At 30.3% G+C, this 25,210-nt stretch overlaps 1 protein-coding gene across 1 annotated transcript; it reads right to left on the bottom strand.

Moving 5' to 3' along the window:
* Window positions 1-23,539, bottom strand: LOC132937279 (lysine-specific demethylase 3A-like). Its single transcript, XM_061004118.1, has 7 exons — window positions 23,177-23,539; window positions 21,114-21,321; window positions 2,723-3,912; window positions 1,678-2,544; window positions 1,342-1,537; window positions 777-874; window positions 1-264 (listed from the first exon to the last, which is right to left on the bottom strand). The coding sequence occupies exons 1-7, from the start codon at window positions 23,537-23,539 to the stop codon at window positions 1-3; spliced, it is 3,186 nt and encodes a 1,061-aa protein (XP_060860101.1).
* Window positions 23,540-25,210: the final 1,671 nt, after the last annotated feature.

Raw genomic sequence — 25,210 nt, 5'->3', positions numbered from 1 at the left:
TTAAACAAAAGAGAGGAAGATGGTGTTTAGCTTTTTTTTTGCACATTTATTCGACTCTTTCAGCCAGCTCATCTTGATCAGAGTCTTGCGCCCGTTGCAATTCGCGATTGAATGCATCATGCGTGGGCTTCCAACCTGAGTAACTAAGAGAATGGTCAAACAACCAATGTTGGCCGCGTCTCCTTCAGTAGCGATAGCGTCACGCAAGTGGATGTACTCATCTGATCGTAACTTCGACTGATTGAAACGAATGAGATTGAGACGCTTAATTAATATTCAAATTAAAAAATAATAATAAGAAATGAATATTATTCTCAACTCCTATAACCCATATCAACCATTAATAAACAAAAATATTGTATGTTGTAAATCTGTTAATTTGTTTTATATTGTAAATCTCAAAATTCCTGGTGAAAGAATTTTCGAAATCGGTTGAGTAGTTCCAGAGATTACCTTCTACAATGGTAACTAACAACTCCTCTTTATATAACAGTATAGATTATATAACTTACAGAAATCAACTAATATTCTATTTAGTGTCTGTTTATAATTTAGTAAGTTCATGGAATTTGTACTTATTGTTAATGTAGGTAATGCAGAAAGCTTTTTATCTGGATATTATCTAAATCAAAAACCAAAACTACCAACCATTTTAGATGATATATTTTTAATCGTATATAGGTACAAGAAATGAGATTATTATTTTTTTTTTATAAAATGATAAAATTTTAGGAAGATTTGGGTACTAAATGAATAAGATTAAGGGTTGTTCTTACAATGTCCAGTAAAGTGTCCGTTAGCACTAACTGACCTTTAGGCAGACTTCGGCCAGTTAAGTGTTGATTAACTTCAACCGGACATTGTAAGAACAGCCCTAAGCGTTTTTTTTTTAAACAAGACGGCTTAAATTCAAAAATTTTTTAATTTTAAATTTTTCTAAAAATAATTGATACAATACATTTAAAAAATAGCATTTTCAAAATTGCAATTATTTACATTAATTACTTACATGATAGAAAAAAAATATTCATTTAAAAATATTTTTACAAACAATTAGTCAATTATTGCTTCATTAATTTAAATAAATATAGTCTGAAGTGACGATTAATATCAATGAAATATGGGAGTAAATTTTCTTATCATATACAGAAATTATTTTCTAAGAAATAATAATAAAATAGAAGCTAAATTTATTTTTCATAAACCATTATTATAAGTTATGAAAATAAATAATATTTATGTACACATCCCTAATAATTTAAAATAATTGATGTATTATTAATAATAATTAATTATGTTATTTAGAATAATGTGAAAAATGTTGTTACATCGGTGAGTTACTTATAGTGTTTGGGAGGTATGAAATTGAGTCTTTGACTGCATGAAACACAATATTTTTGATCTGTAACTTGTCCTCGTGGTTAGTATGATTGTCAGTTAGTTGCCGGAACTCTTGCGTCATACGAAATGAATGGTGGACGGTCTCTGGCGATACAAAGTCTTCAGCTACTTTTATACAATTGTGTAAATTTCTGACCTAAAAAAAAGACAATCAAAATATTACAAAAAATAATAATAACATAAATATAATGTATGTTAAACATTGTTTTTCAATCAAACCTTAAATTAATATTATTTATTAGTTATTACTATCCAATTTACAGATATATTATGTACCTGGTGAGGAGCTCCTGCTGGAATGAATACTGCATCACCATAATACTGAACGATTGCATATCCTTTGATCCCGTATTCTCTAAACAAGCGCTTCCTAAGGTGTTTGTCTAGATAGTGGGACTGATCGTGTATTGGATCGGTGATTTGTTCCAGAGATGTTCTTTGTTCAACTGCGACTTTGATTAACAAATCCCTAATTGAGTCAGCATCTGAGGCTTGGTAAATATGCCACAGAGCGCCAGGAATTTCTCCATGCACATACATTCGTCTTAATGTCAAATCATCACAGCCGGCTTCTTCAATCACTTTTAATGCTTCTCTCACGTGCCAATCGTAATCATATTCTTTGCAGTTCTTTGTGATTGCAACGTAAGCCATAACATTGACAGCATCTGATACGTCCAAATGCAGGTTTGTGGTGCCTACTTTTTTGTGCATCGTACCTGCACTACCATAAGCTGTATACATTTTTGGTCCCAAATCTGGTCGAACATAGCAATCTGGAAGACGAGAAGCTAAGTTGTATTTACCATTACGGTGTGTGTACTCTTTTAGTGGTAAGCATTTCATCAAATCTTCAAATCTATCAGGTAATGTTTCTGCAAAATCTGCAGATGGCGGCCAGTCTTTTAGTTTCAGTAGTATTTTATTGCCTTGTTCATCACACAATCTTTCTGCAGAATTTTCAAAACCATTCCAAAACATGCTCATTGGTTGGTCTGAGATAAAATTACTAGTGGTACAGTCAATCAAGTCATGAATTTGATGACCAAAATCACGAGAAAATGATTCTGGATGCCATAGCGAAGAGTTTAATTTATTGCCAACATCACTCACTAATACAGGTAGCCCACGCGTCCATTGTTCCTACAAAATACACAAAACATTAAATTGTAACTAAAAATATGTGTAATTAATATTTTTATTTTTTCTTTCATATTTTGCTTTCTCAAATCATGCATAAATGATTAATACATTTCTTAAAAAGTTTAAAATAATACTAATACAATATAAAAATATAAAAAAAAAAAATATTTTTAAATACCTGAAACATTGTATAGTTTATGTCATTTTCTGGATCTAATAAACGTAATAGATGTCCTTCACATAGCCACATATAAGGTGCATTGGTTATATTATCCGACAACAAAGATAATTTGGGTAAAAACCATTCTTTTCTTTTGATATGTCCAACTGTATAAATTGTATCTTCAACATTATTTCTAGGATTACTTTTACTCTCTTCATATTCAGATTCCACTTCTTCAGTTACTTTAGTTGAATCATATTTCAAATACTTTTTACATCGTTTATTTAATAAAGCATTTAATCCTGAAGTGTCTTCATCATTATCATTTGTATCATTAGGGCGAAATTGTTCAAAGATATTAAGAAGATTGTCAAAAACAGGATCAGTAGAGTTAGGAGAAAAAATCTTTTCCGATGTTTCATTGCAACTACAATCTAAAGGTATGTTATGAGTACGACATGTATCATGCATTATGTCTGACATCTTTTTTAAAGCATTCCCAGGCAGTATTTGGGTTATGAAAAGTTTTTCAATCTGATGTTCTTTCTGGTTTGAACAAAGTAACCAAATTTTTTTGTTAAAATTTCTTTGTACAATGGTTTGTTTTTCAGTCACTAGAGTTCTTTTGAATTTGGCCTTAAAGCAATCAACACAAACCGCAAACCCACATTTACGGCAACAAAAGTGGTGGTTGAATATTATCGTTCTACAAACATCACACATTTCTCTAACTCCACTAACATATTTTTTCCATAGTATCTGCCGTGGTTCCCCGTTATATGGCAAATTCAATTTTGATAATGCTTCCATTTCATCCTTGACAAACATGCAAAACTGACCACCTATATCTTTCAAAATTTTTGTTGATGCTTGAATGTTAAAATCACTGGGATCAGATGAATGGCTACTAAGTAACCAAATACTCAAATCGTTATTTTCAATATCTTTTTGAGGATCTGGATATCCAGCAATGGTCAATATTCCAGACTTTTTAAATCTTAATTGGCGGAAGTCATAAAATCTACACGTAATATTATCATAACCATGTGTAGTCAAATTATTTTTCATTTGGTAATCTTGACATTCAATACATTTATCAATATATGGTGGTAAAATAAGACAAATTATGTTCTGTAAAAACGTCTTACAAGTCTTTCTAAAGTATTTTATTTCAGAATTATTCAAAAAAATACCATTATTATAACCTAAAAAACATACATGATTCATTATACAAAAAATTTTTTTAAAAAATATTGGTTTTTTTAATTTTAAATTACTTGTCCGGGATAACTCTACTTTAGACATTTTGCGTCTTGAATTTGAACCTTGATTACTATTCATTATTGGTATACAATTTTATCAATTTGTAAATGTTCTGTCTTCGAACTATTCAATAGTCTTCAATTTAATCTATATAAACAACATTCAAAAACCAATAAGTACCAATTTAAAGCTATTGTAAAGTTATTTGAAAAAATGTCTATTTTTTTAAATATAAATATGTTTTTGGGCTGGGTACAGATATTTTTATATTCTAATCGATTTTGCGTAACGCTTTGTTTATCATTATAGAAACGAATAAAATATAAAAAATACATAATTCCCACTAAGTATACTGGTTACTTATTAATACATATTTATGAATCGTAAATTGTCTTCAAAGTGGAAAATATGGGGTAGCATGCTACGTTAATCATTTCTTTTTGTCTGTCATCAACATTTGGGGTAAAGAAGAAAATTCTTAAGTTTTTAAATTACAACTTTATTTTTAACCCATTAGCGCCCAAATTATTTTTTTTTTAAACTTTCAATAAATTTTTGTTGACAACTTCTGTAAATACACTCATATTAAAATACATTTTTTTTTAAAATCATTGTTTTGTTGCTATATGTTAACGCTGATAGGTTAATATGAAAATGTAATGTAATGAAAGTATTTGTCAGGTTTCCTGGTTATTACTAATTGATGAAGTAGTCTCGAGACTCAGGCTTAAGGTAGTTTAACAACACTGTGTCATGTCATGTTCCATGTATTTATGAAGTAAGAAACATAATATTTGTAACAAATTACCCAAGATTTAAATATATTTAGCTCTACACAAATTACCTAAAATGACCTTAGTCAGTTTTAACAAGTGATCACTCTTTTTAAAAATTGAATAAAACCAAAAATTCATTTTTGCATAGAATTGCTGAATAAAATTTCTGTTCAAAACTGAAATTTCCTGTTATTTTCTGATTTTATATTCAAAATTGACTAATATACATGATTTTCCGAAAATAACAATTTATTTGGACAATTTTGAGGATTCTTATATCACTAAGTAATAACAGATACTGTTTTTGACCAAGTAAATAAAACAATAAATGCACTACACTTATATTCAATAATTTTATCTGCACCAGAAGAGCGGATCACTTACGTATATTCTCTTATGACTTTCATTCTAAAAGTAAAATTAATGTTAGGTTACTAATAAGTAAGATATATATTCTTTGAATAATGTTTATATATACTAGTTGCCTTTGGTTTGATATACATTATATTTCAAATCTATCAGATTACAATGGCCGTAATAAAGTTGTTTTATTTAAAACAAAAAGGGTACTTAAATAATGCTAAGATATAAGCGGTGGGTTTTTAACTAATCAGAAAAAATATCTACAAATAGGAAACTTATATGTTTATATGAAAATCAAACAAGACCATATTTATAGCACATTTCAAAATAACACAGTACATTGTGTATATTATATTTTACAGATATATATAATAAACTAGATTGCTAATTATTGATAAGCCGTGAAGCGAAGTTATGCCATTTTATCTGAGGCCAGAAGTCTAATCAATTATTATCACAATATTAAATCATGAATAAAAACTACCTGTTGTCCTGTTAATGTTTTTGGTTTTTATATAACTATTTTTTTTTAGTTTATGCTTTTTATTGTAGTAAAAATTTGTTTAATTATTACTAAATAACTATGCCCTATAAATATGCATATGGTTGTAATAATGTCGATGAAGTGACCAAAATATCAAGTTATTTAGGTAAAATTATAAATATTTAATGAACAATTTATTTATCTATTATTTTACTTATTTTATTTTAAAGATTTCCTTCAAATGAAAAAATGGGTGAATGTCTTCCAGAGAAAATATTTTAAAGCAACCAAATATTGTAGACTGTATAGTGCACATTTTAATCCCGATGATTTTGTTGAAAATCCAAACATGCTTAATCTGCAGATTAGTTTTAAAAAAATATATAGTTCCTAGTAATTTAATTATTTTCCATTCCCATTAAAAAATACAAAAAGAAAACATTAACTGGAAATGTTTATTCCCCTGTGCTTACCTAATGAAATAGTACAGAATAACAGTCATCCAGATATATTAACCAATTATCAATTACCTATCGATATATAAAGTAAAAATGTTAATACTAAATTAAATTATTAGTAGATTTAACACCTTTAAATGAAATGGATACAGTAATTGTCTTAACATATTATGGACAAGTTATTTAATATTTTTTATTTTATTTTAGATACTAGGTTTCCACTACATACACCAATATATACACCTTCTCTTCAGAAGAGGAAACTAAAAAGAAAAATAGAAGTATCTCCAATAAAATGTAGTTTGAGAAAAATGTTTAACGCACTGCAACAAAGAATACGAAGACAGAACATAAATATAACTACACTTGAGGTATAATTTAATGACAATGTGATAAGTACGGTTTTATGTGGTATAGGGTAATCAAGTGATTTAATTGAAATATCTATAAACAGTAAAAAAATTAATGTTTCTTTAGTATGTTTTTCTTCTATAAGCTCAAAATTACAGGACTATTTTCAATAAAAGTAGAATAACTCCGGAAGTTTTCATTAAAATGTTAATTACAATCCATTATAATTTTAAGAGAAATTATCTGCTTTAAAACGTAATATTGATTGTCATTTGAAAAACCAAAGTTGGTATCGCCACAAGGATACTCCTTATATGTTGTCAAAAATCTAAGTACTCGAAAATATTGTTAAAAATCATTGTTAAGTATTACATAGTGTGGTAGATCTTATGTTTTATCATTTTTTGCTATAAGGTAAAACCAGGACAGCACACTGCAGTGGTATAATGGTAAAATGAAGCCATGAAACAATTTACCCCTATCACAAAGTCAATAACAAGGCAAAGTAGAATTTTACCACTGCAAATTTAAATAGAAATATTTTTAACATTAAATAAAGTCAATACTTGTAATACTTGATAAAATGGATGATACTTCAAAAATATAGACAATATTATAAGAAATAATGTTAGAATGTAAGAATGTAAGAATGTAAGAATGTTAATTTTGCTTGTTATTAATTATAATAACTATGTACAACTAACCTTTAAGTGAAATTAATATCTATGATATTAATGGATGGCGGTAATGTGATTTCATAGATACTGTTAGCGCACTTAAATTTAATTTTAGTTATTACTTATCTCATATCTTTCACTTATTGTTTATATACCTACTTTATTTATTTTCTTTATTGGCCTACTGCTATTTGATTTTGTACCCCATTTCATGCTCTATTATATTTTTTTGTGCTTAGTTTAATTAAGTCTCCTAGTATTACTATATAATGTATTTTTTATATTTTAATTATCATTTGTTACTAGAGTACTTAAATCTTATATTTATTTCTTTTGAGAACTTGCTCTCCCAGCACAAGCTCTACTTTAGAGTGCTGCAATATTGTTAATCCTTCTTTTTTTTACTATAAATTTATAATTTACTTATAAATGTATATCAATTAATATTTTGTTAAAATATGTAAAGATATATTATAATGCTATTGTTGTTATCATTACATAATATAGTAGATATTAAGAGAACGCCACACTCACATGTGTTGTCTCTTCTCTTACAAGTGCGCTCCATAGCAAATTTACGGTTAATTAAAAAAAAAAAAACGAGTGTGTGACCTCTCCATTACACTCTAGAGAAGTAAAACTTCTTTCATAAGCATTGGGACCCGTAAAACTATAAGTGAATTAGGGAGAGAGTGAAAAAAATCTATACATTAAAAAAAAGTAGGATAAAAAACTGAAAGATTTTGTACTCCCCAATCGTATTTATAAGCTTGGTCTCGCACACTGCGGAGCTGTGATCGGATATTGCGCGTGGCCGCACGGTGGCGATAACGTTAGTCGCCCGCAGCATTCGTCGCCGCTGCTCTCCAAGCCACAGCATTCTGTCGTCGTAAGTCCGTGTCTTGTCGCCGTGTTAGTGGCCGTCGAGTGTTGCGCCGGTCCCGTGTTCTGTTTCTGACACGGCTAGCCGCCCGACCGACCGGCGCCAGCGCGCCCCGTCGGCCATGTACCATTGACGAACTCGGTCGGCTGAGTCAGGAACAGAACATGGGACCGGCGTAACACTCGACGGTCACGGACCCATCCTGACGGTTAAAAAATTAGCATTTTTCGCGTGACGCTCGAGTGCAGCGCCGATTTTTTTTTCCACTCACACCTCAAGAAAGTAGTTTACTTCAATTAGAGTGAATCGAACTATTATGAAACTTGATGGTAAGAACATTATCTGTGCTCATATGTTGGTTTTTTACAATTATTCAGTTTTTAAATGAGTTATCAGCATTTTTAATTTACGCTATATTATCATATAATATGCATAACTTGCTAAAAACTTTAACTACATTAAAAAAACCAACAAATAAACACAAATAACGTTCTTATTATCAAGTTTCATGATATGTCGATTCACTCTAATTTTTAAACTAACGAAGCTAAGCGTGATCTGCTGAGAGTAAATTTGCTATGTTATGCATTTGAAAGACGGATACAACACATCATATGCGGGTGTGGCGTCCTCTTAAATAAATAAATAATAATAATACTAATACACGTCTAAATTAAAAGACGATCAATGATACATAATATTATGGATATAGTATTAGGACATTTAGACAAGATTTGTCTCATTTATTCGGCATTTCGACATCATAATATATGTATAGTACATATCATTATTATTTCATAGTATTATCTATCAGTTTAATATAATAATAATAAAATCTTACCTTCTTCGTTTAATTTTCCTATATAAATATAAAAAACTCGAATATCAGTACAAAAACAATTGTCGATTTATACACACTGCATACTATTATTGATTCGATGAAAAATACATTCATAAAAAATATTAAACTGTTTGAAACATTTAAATGTTTGGGTATATGCCTCATGTGCTATAGGTACCACCGAAGGTAACCGTGAAATGACAGTCTCTCGGCAATGCGGATTGCGATGGCTGGAAAATAAAATACAAAATACTTGTTGATGTGTGTGCAGGAGTAGGAGTTGTCAGTGCATTTAGGTGGGAGCGTCGGACACGAATACATTGTGTTCGATATGGTGTAGGTAGGTGAGGAAAAAAAGGTCAAATGTATGACTATGGGTGACAATGGGTGACTAAGGTGAACATATCCCAATCCCACGATCAATGGCGGTGTACTCGGGTAAACAGCTGGCAGATAGCAGACAAAATTCTTACGGACCCTAATAGCTGCGTAGTTATAAAATATACAATATAGTTCTTACATTACATTGTAATAATAAAATTACGAATAAAAATATTTTCCGATATTGTAAGTATGGTGTAACAATTATAAATATAAATATGTTACATGACACCTATGTATATATAATACGAACTCTACCGTATGTACGATTAACTGCTGACCGATACATTAATATTAAAACACACGCATAATTGTAAGGCCTATGGCAAACACACACAATGTATTAGTAAGTTAGTTCGCTGTGCACCTTAGACCTCAATTAGGTTAGGATAGGTTACACTACGATTACCGGACTCCGTATAGTAGACAGTTATATAGTATAATAAACATAGTTGATATATTTGTGAGTATTAATATTTGTAAGTGTTGAGTAGACAATAAAACATAATTATAACTGAAAAGGAATCCTAGTAATTTAAATAGCTCAGTGAAAAACGCAATGAGCCGACTGCCCTAACACGTAGAACATTTGAGCTGCCAGTGACTAAGAATTTACCCCCCACCTCTTACTCGTCCATCAGTAGTCTGTTTTGATAAAATGCGTCCACCCGCGGCGGCACGGCTGACGCCGTCTCGATCGGCTTTGAAATTATGCCTTTTAGAACGTTAATTTCACGCACAATACAATGTGTATGAAATCGTTATACCCAACTAACCCCCAAGGAATAAAACTAGTTTGGTATGTTCGTTTTAAAGGAAAACTGTTTTTTTCTATTCCGCAGTAAGCCAGAGGACACTAAATACCTATATTATATTGTAACGTAATATGGGTCAAAAAAGGTATAACGAATATCGGTCTTTGTCATAATTTGCTCCGGAGTTTCTATAGGTGGTATGCCAGCAGCCTGTATCTAAGACGTGTACCTTGGACATTTTGATATAACAATATTGTGATTTTAACGTCCGAAGAAGTTAGCCGTTTTTTAAAATATAATATTATAGTATTATAGCACCGCAAGATTATATTAAAACAAGTGTGCCCAAATTTTCGATGTTTGCGCTGCCGGCTATTTACTGGCATTTTGCAGGCAACTAATAAAATAAAAAGGTGGTGTTTACAACTTTGGATGGGATAGGTGACTCAATATAAATATAAATATCAAAACGTATTAAATATTTGACGTTAATATATTAAATAACACGACAATTGTTCGAAGGTTGGACGGTGAAGACGTCTCTTACCGAGCGAAACTCAAAATAATAATAAATCAGCGGAGCCCGGCGTCTCACGGACCGGTTGCCAAATGTTATAATAAAAACGGCAGCATGTTCGAAATAGTCTATTTGGAAGTAAATTTAAAAAAAAACATATTATCGCATACATTTAGTGGGTGGATATAAAATTATATGAAATGCGGTATAAAAATCCCCATGAATAAACACTCGTCTCCGGAAAAAACCCACCCTAGGAAAAAATATATGATTTGATTTTCTCATAGACATTTTTATTTTTTGATCGAAGAAGACAAACTTATGAGGTATCTTGTATTACATTTTAAAAACTTAGATTTAAAAAATAATTTTTTATGAATTTCTAACTCTTAATAATTTGCACGTTTTTGTGATTGTCATTGTAACAATAAAGTATTATAAACCTTGTATTCACTATTCAATCTTTTTTAGCCAACAAATAAAATTTTATTTAAACGTTTAGAAAAAAAAATTGGAAACTGAAAATGTCCGTAAACAGTTCGAAACAAAACCAAATATTTTGAAAAATTTTTCGTGTATAGAAAATGCTAAAATAAATAATCAGTGCAAATTCTACGGTCAAAGAGTTACACCGAAAACCAAAATCGATTTTGCGTAAAAATTGCCGTTTTTTCTTAATCATTGTTTTGTTTTTCCTGTTTGTCCCGATTTAAGTAAATTAAATTTGGCAATCAAGCATTTGAAATGTGGTCAATTAAATCATTCTGTATTATATTTAGTGAGTTAGTAATTTTTACCAAAGTATTATTGCACGGTATAATGTTTAAAATAAAGCAAAATATACTTACGATAAGTGTATGTTTCTTGAAATCAATTGCAAAACTCTGTACTGCGAGTAACGTCCGCTTCGTTGTCTCTCGATAAATATCAGTTATTCTGCCGATGGTTGAGAGCCGGTTTGAATAATGCTGTATGTCATTAAAACTGTAAATTGTACAATAAATATTAGACGCCTGTGATAGTAGGTACATAATATTATTAAATATCCATATAGAAATATTAGATAGCAAGAACAATTAGGCGCCTATTAAATTAATTGAATTATAAATATTTTAACATCCGATAAAATATTACTTAATACCTTACAACAATTAGTTAAAAATAATGTAATAATATGTGATTTCATCTAAACCGAAACGCGGAATGAGGATATGAATGCGCTATAATAAAAAAAATTCACCCGCGTCCCATCCCACTTCCTGTCTAAATTACGTGTTTGGTAGCAAATTTTGTGTTTACTATGTTATGTTTTAAAATAATAACTAAAACTAATGCGATTTCCAACAATTCACAGCCCTTACATAATATTATATATTTATAAAAGTATATTAAAAAGTAAAAGTATATTTCATTTGGCCGTACTCACCAGTTGAAATCTCCAGCTCGTAGGTGCATGTGCGGACGTCTTACAGTTATCTCAGTGGAAAACGCAATGAACCGACTGCCTTAACACGTAGGACACTTGAGCTGCTAGTGACTAAGAATTTACCCCCCACCTCTTACTCATCCATCAGTAGTCTGTTTTGATAAAATGCGTCCACCCGGCGGCACGGCTGACGCCCTCTCGATCGGCTTTGAAATTGTGCCTTTTAGAACGTTAATTTCATGCACAATACAATGTGTACATACAGGTACGAAATGGTTATACCCAACTAACCCCTAAGCAATAAAACTAGTTTGGTATGTTCGTTTTAAAGGAAAACGGTTTTTTTGTATTCCGCAGTAAGTCAGAGGACACTAAATACCTATATTATATTGTAACGTAATATGGGTCAAAAAAGGTAAAACGAATATCGGTCTTTGTCAATTTTTGCTTCGGAGTTTCTATAGGTGGTGTGCCAGCAGCCTGTATCTAAAACGTGTGCCTTGGACATTTTGATAATATAACAATATTGTGATTTTAACGTCCGAAGAAGTTAGTCGTTTCTTAAAATATAATATTATAGTATTATAGCAGTGCCAGACTATTATAACAATAGTGCGCCCAAATTTACGATGTAGGACTATGTTTGCGCTTCTGGCTATTTACTGGCATTTGGCCGGGCAACTAATAAAATAAAAAGGTGGTGTTTACAACTTTGGACGGGATAGGCGACTCAATAAAAATATAAAATATATTAAATATTTGACGATAATATATTAAATAACACGACAAGTGTACGAAGGTGAAGACGTCTCTTACCGAGTGAAACTCAAAATACTAATAATTCAGCGGAGCCCGGCGTCTCACGGACCGGTTGCCAAATGTTATAATAAAAACAGCAGCATGTTCGAAATAGTCTATTGGGAAGTAAATTTTAAAAAAAACATATTATCGCATACATTTAGTGGGTGGATATAAAATTATATGAAATGCGGTATAAAAATCCCCATGAATAAACATTCGTCTCCGGAAAAAACCCACGCTAGGAAAAAAAATCTCAGAATATAATATTACTCACATTTATATGAATGAGATAGAACAACTATTTTTAAACGATATTTTTAGTGTAATATTTTACCACATTATTAAGTTTTAATTCACACATGTCTATATTATTTTATTCTCGTTATAGATATTCAATTTTCATATATTGTATAGGTATTTCTATTTTAAAATATATATATATATATACCGTAATAATATTGTATAGTTAATAATTTATCTATCAGGTAAAAAGTTAAGTTAGTAAAAATTTATATTGAAAACATTCATTGATGAACTTAATTCAACGATAGAAATATAATATATTATTGGTATTTTAAATGATTGCAGTTGCGCAAATGACAAATATATATAGGCTAGGTTAGGTTACAAGTCGGTAGAGCTCACCGCATAGGATTGCGGCGGCTACAATATAATATAGACTAATAACACATCGGCGAGTACCTAAAATAGCAAGGGCTGTTATAATATTATTATGATACATTGGCATATGTGTTTACAATATTTTATAACTGAGGCGGACAAAGGTGTGTCCTTTAAAAGGCTCTAAATATTTATAAACATGTACACGTCGATAATGTGCTGATCGTCATAAATTTTGGTTATCAGTATATGTATATAGTATATATATATGTTCAACGTATGCGTTATTATATTTAGTTATTTTTTTGCATTATGTTAATTGTTTTCTACAAATGGCGGGTGTCCACCAAACCAGTAAAATTTTCTTATTTATACTTTATTTATGGATACTTGCGTTACAAGCATGAATGTATAATATAATTATGATACGCATTGGCATTTGTGTTTACAATATTTTATTACTGAGACGTGTCCTTAGGTAAGCCATATTAAAAGGCGCTAAACGTATATATTAACTTACACGATTTCGTAGAAATCAGCCGGCTATGGTCCTGATATAATACAATGACGATACATCGCCGGGTATAATAGTGAGGGTTGTTATTATATTATGAGTGTACCTAGGTAATAAATTGTAATATAGCGACGCTATATCGGTTCATTATATTATATAACACAGGCAGGCATGAAATTGTTGTGGATTGAAACAGTTTGAATGCCCCAGCTCGGTAGTTATTATATTATATAGGTGGGTAAGTACCTACATAGTACATAATATATCGTAACAAATATAAAATATTAGTCCCTCGTTAGTCTGTTTTGATAAAAGGTGGCCACCTGGTGGCACGGCTGACGCCGTCTCGATCGGCTTTGAAATTGTGCCTTTTAGAACGTTTATTTCACGCAGAATACAATGTGTACATACAGGTACGTAATCGTTAATCCCACCAACCTCCCGAGCAGTAAAACTAGTTTGATATGTTCGTTTTAAAGGAAAATGGTTTTTTGTATTCCGCAGTAAGCCAGAGGACACTAAATACCTATATTATATTGTAGTCCGGGGAGATATAACGTAATATGGGTCAAAAAAGTTATAACGAATATAGGTCTTTGTCAATTTTTGCTTCGGAGTTTCTATAGGTGGTGTGCCAGCAGCCTGTATCTAAAACGTGTACCTTGGACATTTTGATATAACAATATTGTGATTTTAACGTCCGAAGAAGTTAGCCGTTTCTTAAAATATAATATTATAGTATTATAGCAGCGCAAGACTATATTTTAACAATAGTGTGCCCAAATTTTCGATGTAGGACTATTTTTGGGCTGCCGGCTATTTACTGGCATTTGGCCGGGCAACTAATAAAATAAAAAGGTGGTGTTTACAACTTTGGATGGGATAGGTGACTCAATATACATATAAAATATATTAAATATTTGACGATAATATATTAAATAACACGACAAGCGTACGAAGGTTGGCCGGCGAAGACGTCTCTTACCGAGCGAAACTCAAAATAATAATAATTCAGCGGAGCCTGGCGTCTCACGGACTGGTTGCCAAATATTATAATAAAAACGGCAGCATGTTCGAAATAGTCTATTGGGAAGTTAATTTTAAAAAAAACATATTATCGCATACATTTAGTGGGTGGATATATAATTATATGAAATGCGGTATAAAAATCCCCATGAATAAACACTCGTCTCCGGAAAAAACCCACCCTAGGAAAAAAAATCTCAGAATATAATATTACTCACAACCATATGAAAGTGATAGAACAAATATTTTTAAACGATATTATTAGTGTAATATTTTACCACATTATTAATATTTAATTAAAAATAATATATACTTATACCTACCTCTATAGCATAGGATGACCGTGACGTAACGAATGAGTGACAAATCAATTCGCGAAACACTATTTTGCCGACACCTGATTTTCCGACATCTGACCCATGCACACATTATATATTTAATTCAAATTTAATTACATATTATACTTAAAAATATATTTTTTTTACCTTTTTAAATTTTATTTGTATAAATCACGAACATTGTTCAAGTCAGTTTATCAACCCACCGTCCAAGTAAGAAATAATAGCAGGGGTAGGTACGCAAAATAAAAATAAAAATAGTATGAGAGCTCCGTTTTCCGGCGCACCACCTACTATAATTCGAATACTGCCCACCTATATAATATTATTATTTATTACTACCAGCCAGAGACATTCAAACTGTTTCAATCCACGACTCTTTTGTGCCCGCCTCTGTTATAAAATATTGTTAACTGATATGGCGCCGCTGTATAACAATATATTAGTATTTATTTTATTTAATAGCACATTACATTATTTTTAAAGGAATACAATGAACACGAATTCCAATAATATATTATAACAACCTTATCAGTTATCACTATTATACCGGAAGATGTATTGGTAATCGTAATCATGATATTATATCGTGAACACGGCCGTCCGATTTCTACGAAATCGTGTAACAATAGCTTCCAGCAATATATTAATATTATTACACAGTTGTATATTTATGTGAGTATTTGTCTGAAAATTCCCAAAAAGAATATTTCAAATAATTTATTTAGGTATTTACGTTTTAAAATTATTGACTCCAAAACAAATATATTTAGGCTTGAATAAACGTTTTTATCATCGATATTATTCTAAAAATGTAATTTACAAATATTGGCCGATTATTATTTTCAAAACATTATCTTCATAAAAAATTAAATATTTTATTTTTAGTAGGCATTGAAAATTAAAAAAACAACAATTTTATATTGTACTCGTGAAGCAAGTATCCATAAATAAGGTATGAATAAGAAAATTATACTGGTTCAGTTGAATTAGAAAGTATTCTCCCCAGGCATGGATTAACGTATAGGCAAAGTAGGCATTTGCCTAGAGCGCCGAAATTTTAGGGGCGCTCAAGACGAGAAATAATATAGAATATTAGAATGACATATTTATGGATAACATAGAAACTAACTACACACAAAAAACAAAAAAAAATGGTCAATATGTACCTAATTGAAAAAATATAATAATATTATGAAATTACGCAGACATAATACTATTAATAAAATATATTAGTTATAAAAATACGTAATTCTCTTCCAATTATTTAAAAATAAATGAAAAGATGTGGCCTGTGTATCATTTGAGGCAGCAGTACGTTGCTTAACAGGATAGTGGTTATATAATGGTAATATCACATAATAGATGTAATATCTTGTGATAAATAGTAATAATAATATTGTTCCGTACGCACCACAGAAATACAGAATATCGGTAATCGGTATTAAGTGATAATTCCACAGATGTTCTGTGATAATACCACAGAATAGATAAATACTTTTGAGTTATCATTTTGTATGTTATCGTCACTGATTAAATTTTAATTTCAAACAAATTTTTGTTCTTTTCTAATTTCTTGTCTTATTTAATGTGTGGTGTATTGTTGTTGTTTTGTTCGGTTATTATAAATACCAAATTAAAATATTGTGTGAAAACTGTTGAGGCTGTCATAAGTGTAAATATATTAATAGTTGAATATTGTGTTGATATTGTTATTAAAATGAAAGATGACCGTTTAAATGCACTTTCTCGATTAAGTATTGAGTCAGATTTACTAAAAATACTAAATTTAGATGAAATTATAAATGATTTTGCCACCTCAAAATCAAGAAAAAAAACAGTTTCTCTTATAAGTTATATATAATTATTAAATATAATATACATTTCATAAATGTATATTCATAGTTCATACCTTCAAAAAATATATTTTAATATTTGTAAGTTTGTAACATTTCTTTTGTGTATAAATATTTATAAGTTGTATTAAAGAAATACATATAACATACATAATATAAAATATGAGTAATGAGGATGAATAATACCATAACATTATTGAGATATCAAAGACCTGCTAACCTATGAATGATGAAGTGAAACAATTAGATACCTAGTATTAAGAATAGAAAAAAAATTAAGTGTATAGAGTAACATGAATCTTTTAAGGGCGCCTAAATTGTTTTGCCTAGTGTATAATTTTGGCTTAATCCGGCCCTGATTCTCCCCGACTCACATTTTGATGATGCCCTTCACAAATATCACTTATGATTATATTTATAATTACTTTAGTAGACACGTTAAACATTTATTATATTTTTTACAAATTACAAAATAAATTTTGTTGAATTTGTAGAAAACAATTGACATAATTTAAAAATAATAATTATTGATACAATTACTAATTTAACTCTTAGAAAAATAACATGTGACATTTTGTTACAAATTTCAATGGGTGTGCTGGTTAGTTTTTAGAGAGGGTTAAATTTCTTCCTGGCCAGCTTCTTAGCACAGTAGCTTCGTCTGTGTCACGGCTCCCTCCCGCAGACAAATATTCGCAACGCCCCTTGGATCCGCGACACACACGTTGAACAATATACATAAACCGATAACCAAAATATTATGGCAATACAACATATTGTCGTCGTGTACATGTTTATATACATTTAGCACCTTTTAATATTGTCATGTCTAGTTTGCCCACCTCAGTAATAAAATATATTTTAAGCAGATATGACGCCACTGTATCATAATTCATAATAATAATATTTTATATTATACATTTGCAATACAGTTGCGGTTTTGGCATATATTTTTACATGAGGCAACCATAATATATTAAATACCTACACTTTTACTCCAACACAGTTACAAAATATATATAATTTGTTGATGTATTTATAAAATTTTAAATGTATAGATAATGATTGGTGGATCATTGATGAAACATTAGCCAGTTGCCTATTGGAAACTGTGCTTAGAGACGGTAGGTTTTGTATAATATTGTATTATTATGGTATATTAATAAATAAGGCACCTACCTATAAATAATTGTTTTAACACTGTTGGAGTTCTTGCGTTTAATAGAACTACATTTTTATTATTCGAAAGCAGTCAATGGATTTTGAGTTGTGGCAGTATTGTTCTCTAGAGGTACCTACTATTTATTACCGGGCTACCAACGCGAATTATTCGCATTGTTAAATTTAATTCGTTTAATTATTTCATGATATTATATATTTGTATCATAAAAACCATGTATGCTAATATTGTATATGAAATATGAAGTATTTCACAAAAAAGTGAAACTTTGAAATTGCTGTTAATACAAATATTAATGATGGTTGTTTTATTATTTATCAATTATTAATTATATATAGTTAAAGAGTACTAGGTACAATCATTGATATTAATGAATGGAATATGATGAGTGCCCTGGTTGACATATTATTACCATATAGTATATAATATTCGTATCATTTAAACATTTTTGTATGTTTTTCGTCAATATAAAAATGTCTGGTAGCATTTTAAATGTTTAATACCAAAATAAAGTATTCGAATGCAAGTATTTTTAATGTATTTTTTAAGTATTTTGAATACTTTTTAAAAGTATTTTCAACAAAATTTGTCTTCCACTGGTACGCGCGACATGCTTTTACACCGTGCAGATATCACCGTGGACGCCGAAAAACGGAGTTCACCACTCACGGTACCTGCAGGTCGTCTGCCGAGTCGTTGTCGGTGCAATAAGTGTGGGTGGGAGACGAGTGGTGACGGTAGCTGCAACTGGTTTAATGGGCAACACGATCTCGGCATAAGTTCCTGTTACTTATAATTATTGGACAAACCGCCGCGAAAGCGCCTTTTGTACTGAATCTACTGATGGTTAGGCGGTTTCCCCCCTACGCGGAGTCGGGATACTATTACCTAGGTGGCTATAGGTACTAGTCTGTATGTATTTTCCCGACATTTCGTATACGGTTTGCTTTAAGTGAAGTGCTTTATTTGATAATATTAGTAGAAATTGTACTTACCAGCGTATTAAGTTGCAATAACAAAATTAATTTATTAGAAAAAGTAAAATAACCGATATAATACTATATCTATATACCCCGCCGAATCGGAAGGTACAAATTGTCACCATCAGAGCGCGTTTTGTTAATTTGTTTTCCCAATAGTCCACGACACTATACGCACCTATGCAAGCTTTTCTTTTATAGAATTGGTTTATTAAGTAGTTATCCATACAAAGTTGAGAACATTTTGAAATAAACCATCAACGATGTCACATTGTCAACGGTACTTAATAGTCAATTATTGAAATTTTAAAGACCTTTTAATTTAAATGTTAAGCTCTGTAGTTTATTCTTAAAATAATTTAATTTCATAAAATCATAAATATAATATTAATAATGTCGTAGATGGTGAAGGGAAATAAAGATAACTCATATCGCGGAGCAGTATCATTTTCAATTTTTGTCGACAGTCGCCGCGCCTTGCTGTGACGCGAATGCTAAATTAACAGTTACACGAAAACATCATCTACTTTTACTATCGATCGCCTGAGCAGTCTAATGAGCTCAATATTATCTTAGATAATATTTTTATATTCCGTATGATATAATATAATATAATATTATATATTTATATTGGATTAATACAAAACAATATTTATTTCAATCAAATTTAAAAATTTTTCAGCCTAAAACTGGCTTTCATACGACTGTGCGACGGCGGTGACGGAAATATTACTCAGTAGAAATAATAATAAATACAAATAATAATGATAATATTTCCGTCATCACGGTGATAATATTAGTAATAATAATATTATTTGATATTATTATTGCCAACCACCGCGACCGTTGCGGAAATAATATTACTGCCGAAAATGTAACTGTAAACAGGTTTACTTCCCGTCCAGTTAATTGTGTCGATTGTCAAAATAATTAATATACAAAATACGAATTTAATTTCTTTCAATTATATTTCTCATCGCCGTCGACCTGGACGAAATAAGTTGACAACACTCAGAGTATTGTCTATTGCAGTGGACATTCTATGATTTATATTTCTATCGTATTTATATTTATGGGTGGTGCCTGTGGCGGTGACGTCCGGTGCACGTGAATAATTTGCAATGCAAGTAGGTACCGTTCGTACTCACATGCGCGTGCGCGGATTATCATCATCGGTCGGGTCGTGCGGGACGGGGGGAACTCGGCGGTGTCATAAGATTTAGTGGGGTAGACGACCGCGGCGCGTTGTTTCGCGCGCCGTTCTCGGATGGTAGGTGCGGCGCGCATTGAAGTCGGCGGCAAACCCGCGTGCATATGTCGTCGTTGTAGGCGGCGGCACTCAGTAGGTGGACCGTGCAACGTCGACCCCATCCCCCCCCCCCCCATAAATCCACAGGCCAGTAAGGTGGAACGTGTCGTAGTGTCGTACTACTGTCGTCTTTCGCAGTTATGCCGGCGTCAGCGTTCGGTATTATATTTTGAGGGCAATAACAAAAGTCTCGTTGCAATACGGCCGTGTCACAGTTACATTGGTATTATAAAATATTATAGTATTATTATTGTTTATTTAATATTATATTAACAAGTAGCAATGTTTTTTGGAGTCGACCAACGGCTTTACTCATCTTTAGTCGTACCAGGCGGCGTACGTTAGCCGCCGGCGATGACGTTCCGACGTATAAAATTGTGCCAATAGTTATAAATAGGGCTGGGATTTATATGTAATAAAAAACCAAAAATATGTACATATATATGTAATTAAAATTGCCAAAATATGTTGTATAAAATAAAAAATATGTAGTATAAAATAAAAATTTTGTACAAAGAAAAATTTAAAAAAATACAATAAATTGTTGTTTAATCAATTGTAAGGGATAATTTTTTCTAAGAGTACTACGGTCTGGAATAGATTTACCTATGTTTTTTTCTAAAAATTCTTTGAAATGTGGATTATCTAATTTAGCAAGAGGTATATCTGCCTTAATCATTGCACGACATAATTCTATATTAAAACTACATTTACTTGAAGATGATGTAAGAAATTGCTGCTTTGATTGTACTTGTTTTTTTACTAATCGTTCTTTGTTAGATTTATGTTTTGATGTTGAGATATGTTGAGTTATCTGAAATTTTTGAGTAGTTGAAACACTTATATCACACGCATTGCAGTAAAGTACATTATTATCACTCGAAAAAGTTTCGTCAGGAAAATCACGGATAACATTTGAAATTTTAGTTGAAATAGATCGAGCTACTTTAGGCATTATATTTACTAATTTATTATTAAGTCTTTAGTTTTAAATTATAATTTATAACTCGAAATGCAAAAATGTTTTCACTACCACGCGAACACAAGAACTGATAGTCTGTTAGGTACTGTTGTAAATTCGTAAATATATTTTGTCAAATAATTGTATAACATAAAGTATAATCTAACATCATTAAGGTATGGTTATCGAACAGAAACAGATAAGATAAACTAAAATCAAGTTATTAATATTATTTATTTTAACCTACTTATTTCCTATATGCATTATACACTTACAATTTTCTGAATACCGTTATCGAAATACTATTATAATATTACTAAACCACTGAAATTGTCAAAATTTACGAAATATGTAAATAAAAACGAAAATTTTACAAAGTATGTAAAAATATGTATTTATGACGAAATATGTAAAAATATGTAAAATAAAATATGTCTTATTTTATTGCAAATCACGTGAAACGAATTTATCATTTGCAATAATTAATTTATCGTGTTTCACTAAAAATATGTATTTACATACAAATCCCAGCCCTAGTTATAAACAATACGATTGCGATACATTGGGTCAGTGGTGTGCAGGTGCAGAACGGTAATTTCAGAGGCAATTATTTCTGAGATTTTTCTTAATAAAGGGGTGGGTATATAGTAGCCGGTGGGTACCCAAGTAAATGTATCTAATCGTTTCTCGTAATATTATTATATTAATTTATACTATAGTGAGTGAGACGCGTATAATATGCGTTAAGTAAGTAGGTACGTTACATTTCAATATTGTCATTTCAGCTATTCTTTCGTAATGGAATCAAAAAAAATCAATTCCGTGTAATATATATGTTACGGGCAAAAGTCGAAATCGGTCAAACCTCAAAAATGCCCGGACAAAACGCGAACTGCCCATAACCCTTGGGCAAAATGTCACATTTCGGCTTTTAACCGGGCAAACCTAGTTATGACCAACCTCATTTGGGCAAAACCGTATACTGACTTTTATCGTAATGGCAAAACCGTAGTGTCTTATAAACGTTATTTATTAAGTACTCATATAAAAATAAACAAATAATAATATTAGGTACTCTTTTAATGTTAAAAATGTTAAAATTAATAATTAAAAAAATTAATACATAATAGACCTTATTTGGGCAAAACCAGCGTCTTAAATAACATCACTAATATTAAATACAAATAAATAAAATAAAATAAAATCATAAAATATTGTAGAAATATAAATGAATACACATAAACAATAATAAAAAAATAATATTTTTGTTTATTTGTTGCTACACATATTAGATCTATGGCATTTAGAACTACACAATTTTTTTATATTCTGAGCGAAGCGATGAATGTATTGATTTTACAATGATGTGTGTTTTTTTTTTTTTTTTATTTTTTTTTTTTTGTGTCTGTCATCACCGTTTATGACAGTAAAAATGCTTGGATTTTCTTCAACAGTAAATTTACTGAAAGGAAAGTGAATCTAGTTGGTACAAAACAAGGCTCCAAGTAAATAGGTTATATATAAATTACTTTATTCACAATAATATCATCAAATATACTTGGTAATATTATAGGCTGACTGACTGTTTTCGCTCAGAATCGTTTTTCTTATACAATGATATTATATCATTGAATTCAAATTTAACACCATCCATTACAGTGACCCACTTGTAACCTACTGTACAGCAGAGCGACATCCACTTATCCACCTTTTGTTGTTTACATTTGCATCTTCTCGCAGTACACTTAGTTTTGCAAAAACAAAAAATAAATCCTTGTCCTCCAGTTAATGAATTTTGAATACTAGCAGTCCTCAATGGTATTTCGATATTCGGTACATCATCGCTAGTAATTAATTGTTCCTGGCACTGAAATTTTTGGTTTCTGCCATATAGTGATGACAAAACTCCATTTTTAGTTCCTATTTTACAGAATCCATTGTCAGTAATACTTAATATAACACCTAACACATTATTCGCATCAACTTTTCCTCTATCAACACAAAGCACTGGAATTTTCACTGTAGTTTCAACTGTTAGAGGTGGAAATTGATTTTCTATGAATAATTTCATTTTTTTCGCTTGCGCCAATCCAATTATTTATAGAAAAAAAAACTAAAAAAATTGAAAACTGACAATGTCCGTAAACAGCTCAAAAAGATTCAAAATATTTTCAAAATTGTATGGTGTATAGAAAATTCTAATATAAACATTTAGTGAAATTTTCAAGTATCTACAGTTATTCGTTTTTTAATTACAATAAAATAAGAAAATTGTTTCATGAGAAATCATAAAACCTTCGAAAGGTGAATATACTTTGATGTACTGGCTAGAGCAATGGAACCAGTATATACTCTTTTTACATGAATGATAAAATAGTGTACTCAACTACAGATAATGGATCATATTTTGTTAATAGTTGTATGTATGATTGAGTTGAATTTATATGTAATTTATTATTTATTATATTTGGTTCATAGTAATAACGGTCTTAATCAGAGTAAACTATAGTTGTTATATCCTTTTTCAGAGTTTATGGTCAAAAAATTATGTTGATTGTTGATACGCCAATTGAAAATAATATCACTATTTTAACTGATAGTGAAGATTTGGAAAATTTAATTGATGATATAAGTGATGAAAATACAAATGGTTAAGCTTATGTAAATATTGCAGACTTATTTGATAAAACAGAAGATCTAAGGTAATGAAATACGATATAATGTAAGAAATAACATTTTTATTAACGTATATCTTTTATCTAGCAAATAGCAATTTAAACTGAATGATTTATCTTATACTTTCAGGACATAGAAAAAGAATTGGCTTCTGTAAAAGGTAAATTTTCAACACTATAAAGCTGCAAACAGCAAATTATAGCTACTTTTGCTAAGACTATTAATCTGTGGAACCAACAAAACTGCTCCACTCAAGTTGCAGAAAGTATTAAAGAATGTTTTGGTGTGTATCTAGTGACTCCAAATGAAACTAGATGGAATTCCACTTATGATTCCATTACCTTTTTATTGAATCATATTAAAGTGAATTTTTCAAAATGTGTAAGATTGTGTGACTCAATTGGTATTATGCGTTTTAAAAAAAAAGATATTGAATTTATGGAAGATTATATAACTATCATGGAACTTGGGGCAGTTGCCCTCTATGGGTGAAAAGACATGTATTTAGTTTATTACTGCCTACTATTTCTATATTGTTATCAAATTATGATGATATTATGCTTATAAAAAAGATATTAAATTATTGTGCAACATTTGTTAATATTATCAAAACAAGCATTGAAACTTGAAACACGTTTTCGAAATCGAAAAAAGAACAAGGAAATAAGTTTTTGGTTACTGCTGTTTTTATCTCATCCATATTTTAAGACATTGTGGATAAAAAATAATATTATCAAGATTTGGCTGCTATTGTTATTATTAATTTGAACTGACTGTTTATATTTAAATAGTATATATAACTGACACATGTCATTACGATTTAGTGTAACACTAACTAAAGATATAATTATGTATTAATTTATGAAATATTGTATGCGACATAATATTATTATTATTTTATTGTTATATTATTAAATGTTTTTAAAATTTGATTTAAAAATATGCAATGTATCTAATTAAATAAGTATTTTTATTAATATTCCTTTTTAACTTATTTTTTAATTGGATATTTTGTCCTATACCATTGGTTATTTTATCCCTGGATATTTAAACTTAGTAGATAGCC

Source organism: Metopolophium dirhodum, chromosome 1 (assembly GCF_019925205.1).
Source record: "Metopolophium dirhodum isolate CAU chromosome 1, ASM1992520v1, whole genome shotgun sequence".
In the NCBI taxonomy this organism is placed as follows: Eukaryota; Metazoa; Arthropoda; class Insecta; order Hemiptera; family Aphididae; genus Metopolophium; species Metopolophium dirhodum.
This window is presented reverse-complemented; position numbering and strand designations above follow the sequence as displayed.

Coding starts and splice junctions, on each gene's coding strand:
- LOC132937279 (XM_061004118.1), bottom strand. CDS start 23,539: ATGAAATTATTCATAGAAAATCAATTTCCACCTCTAACAGTTGAAACT. Junction 875..1,341: donor ATACCTCCCAAACACTATAA/GTAACTCACCGA, acceptor AAAAACGCTTAG/GGCTGTTCTTACAATGTCCG. Junction 265..776: donor CGGACACTTTACTGGACATT/GTAAGAACAACC, acceptor ATATTAATTAAG/CGTCTCAATCTCATTCGTTT.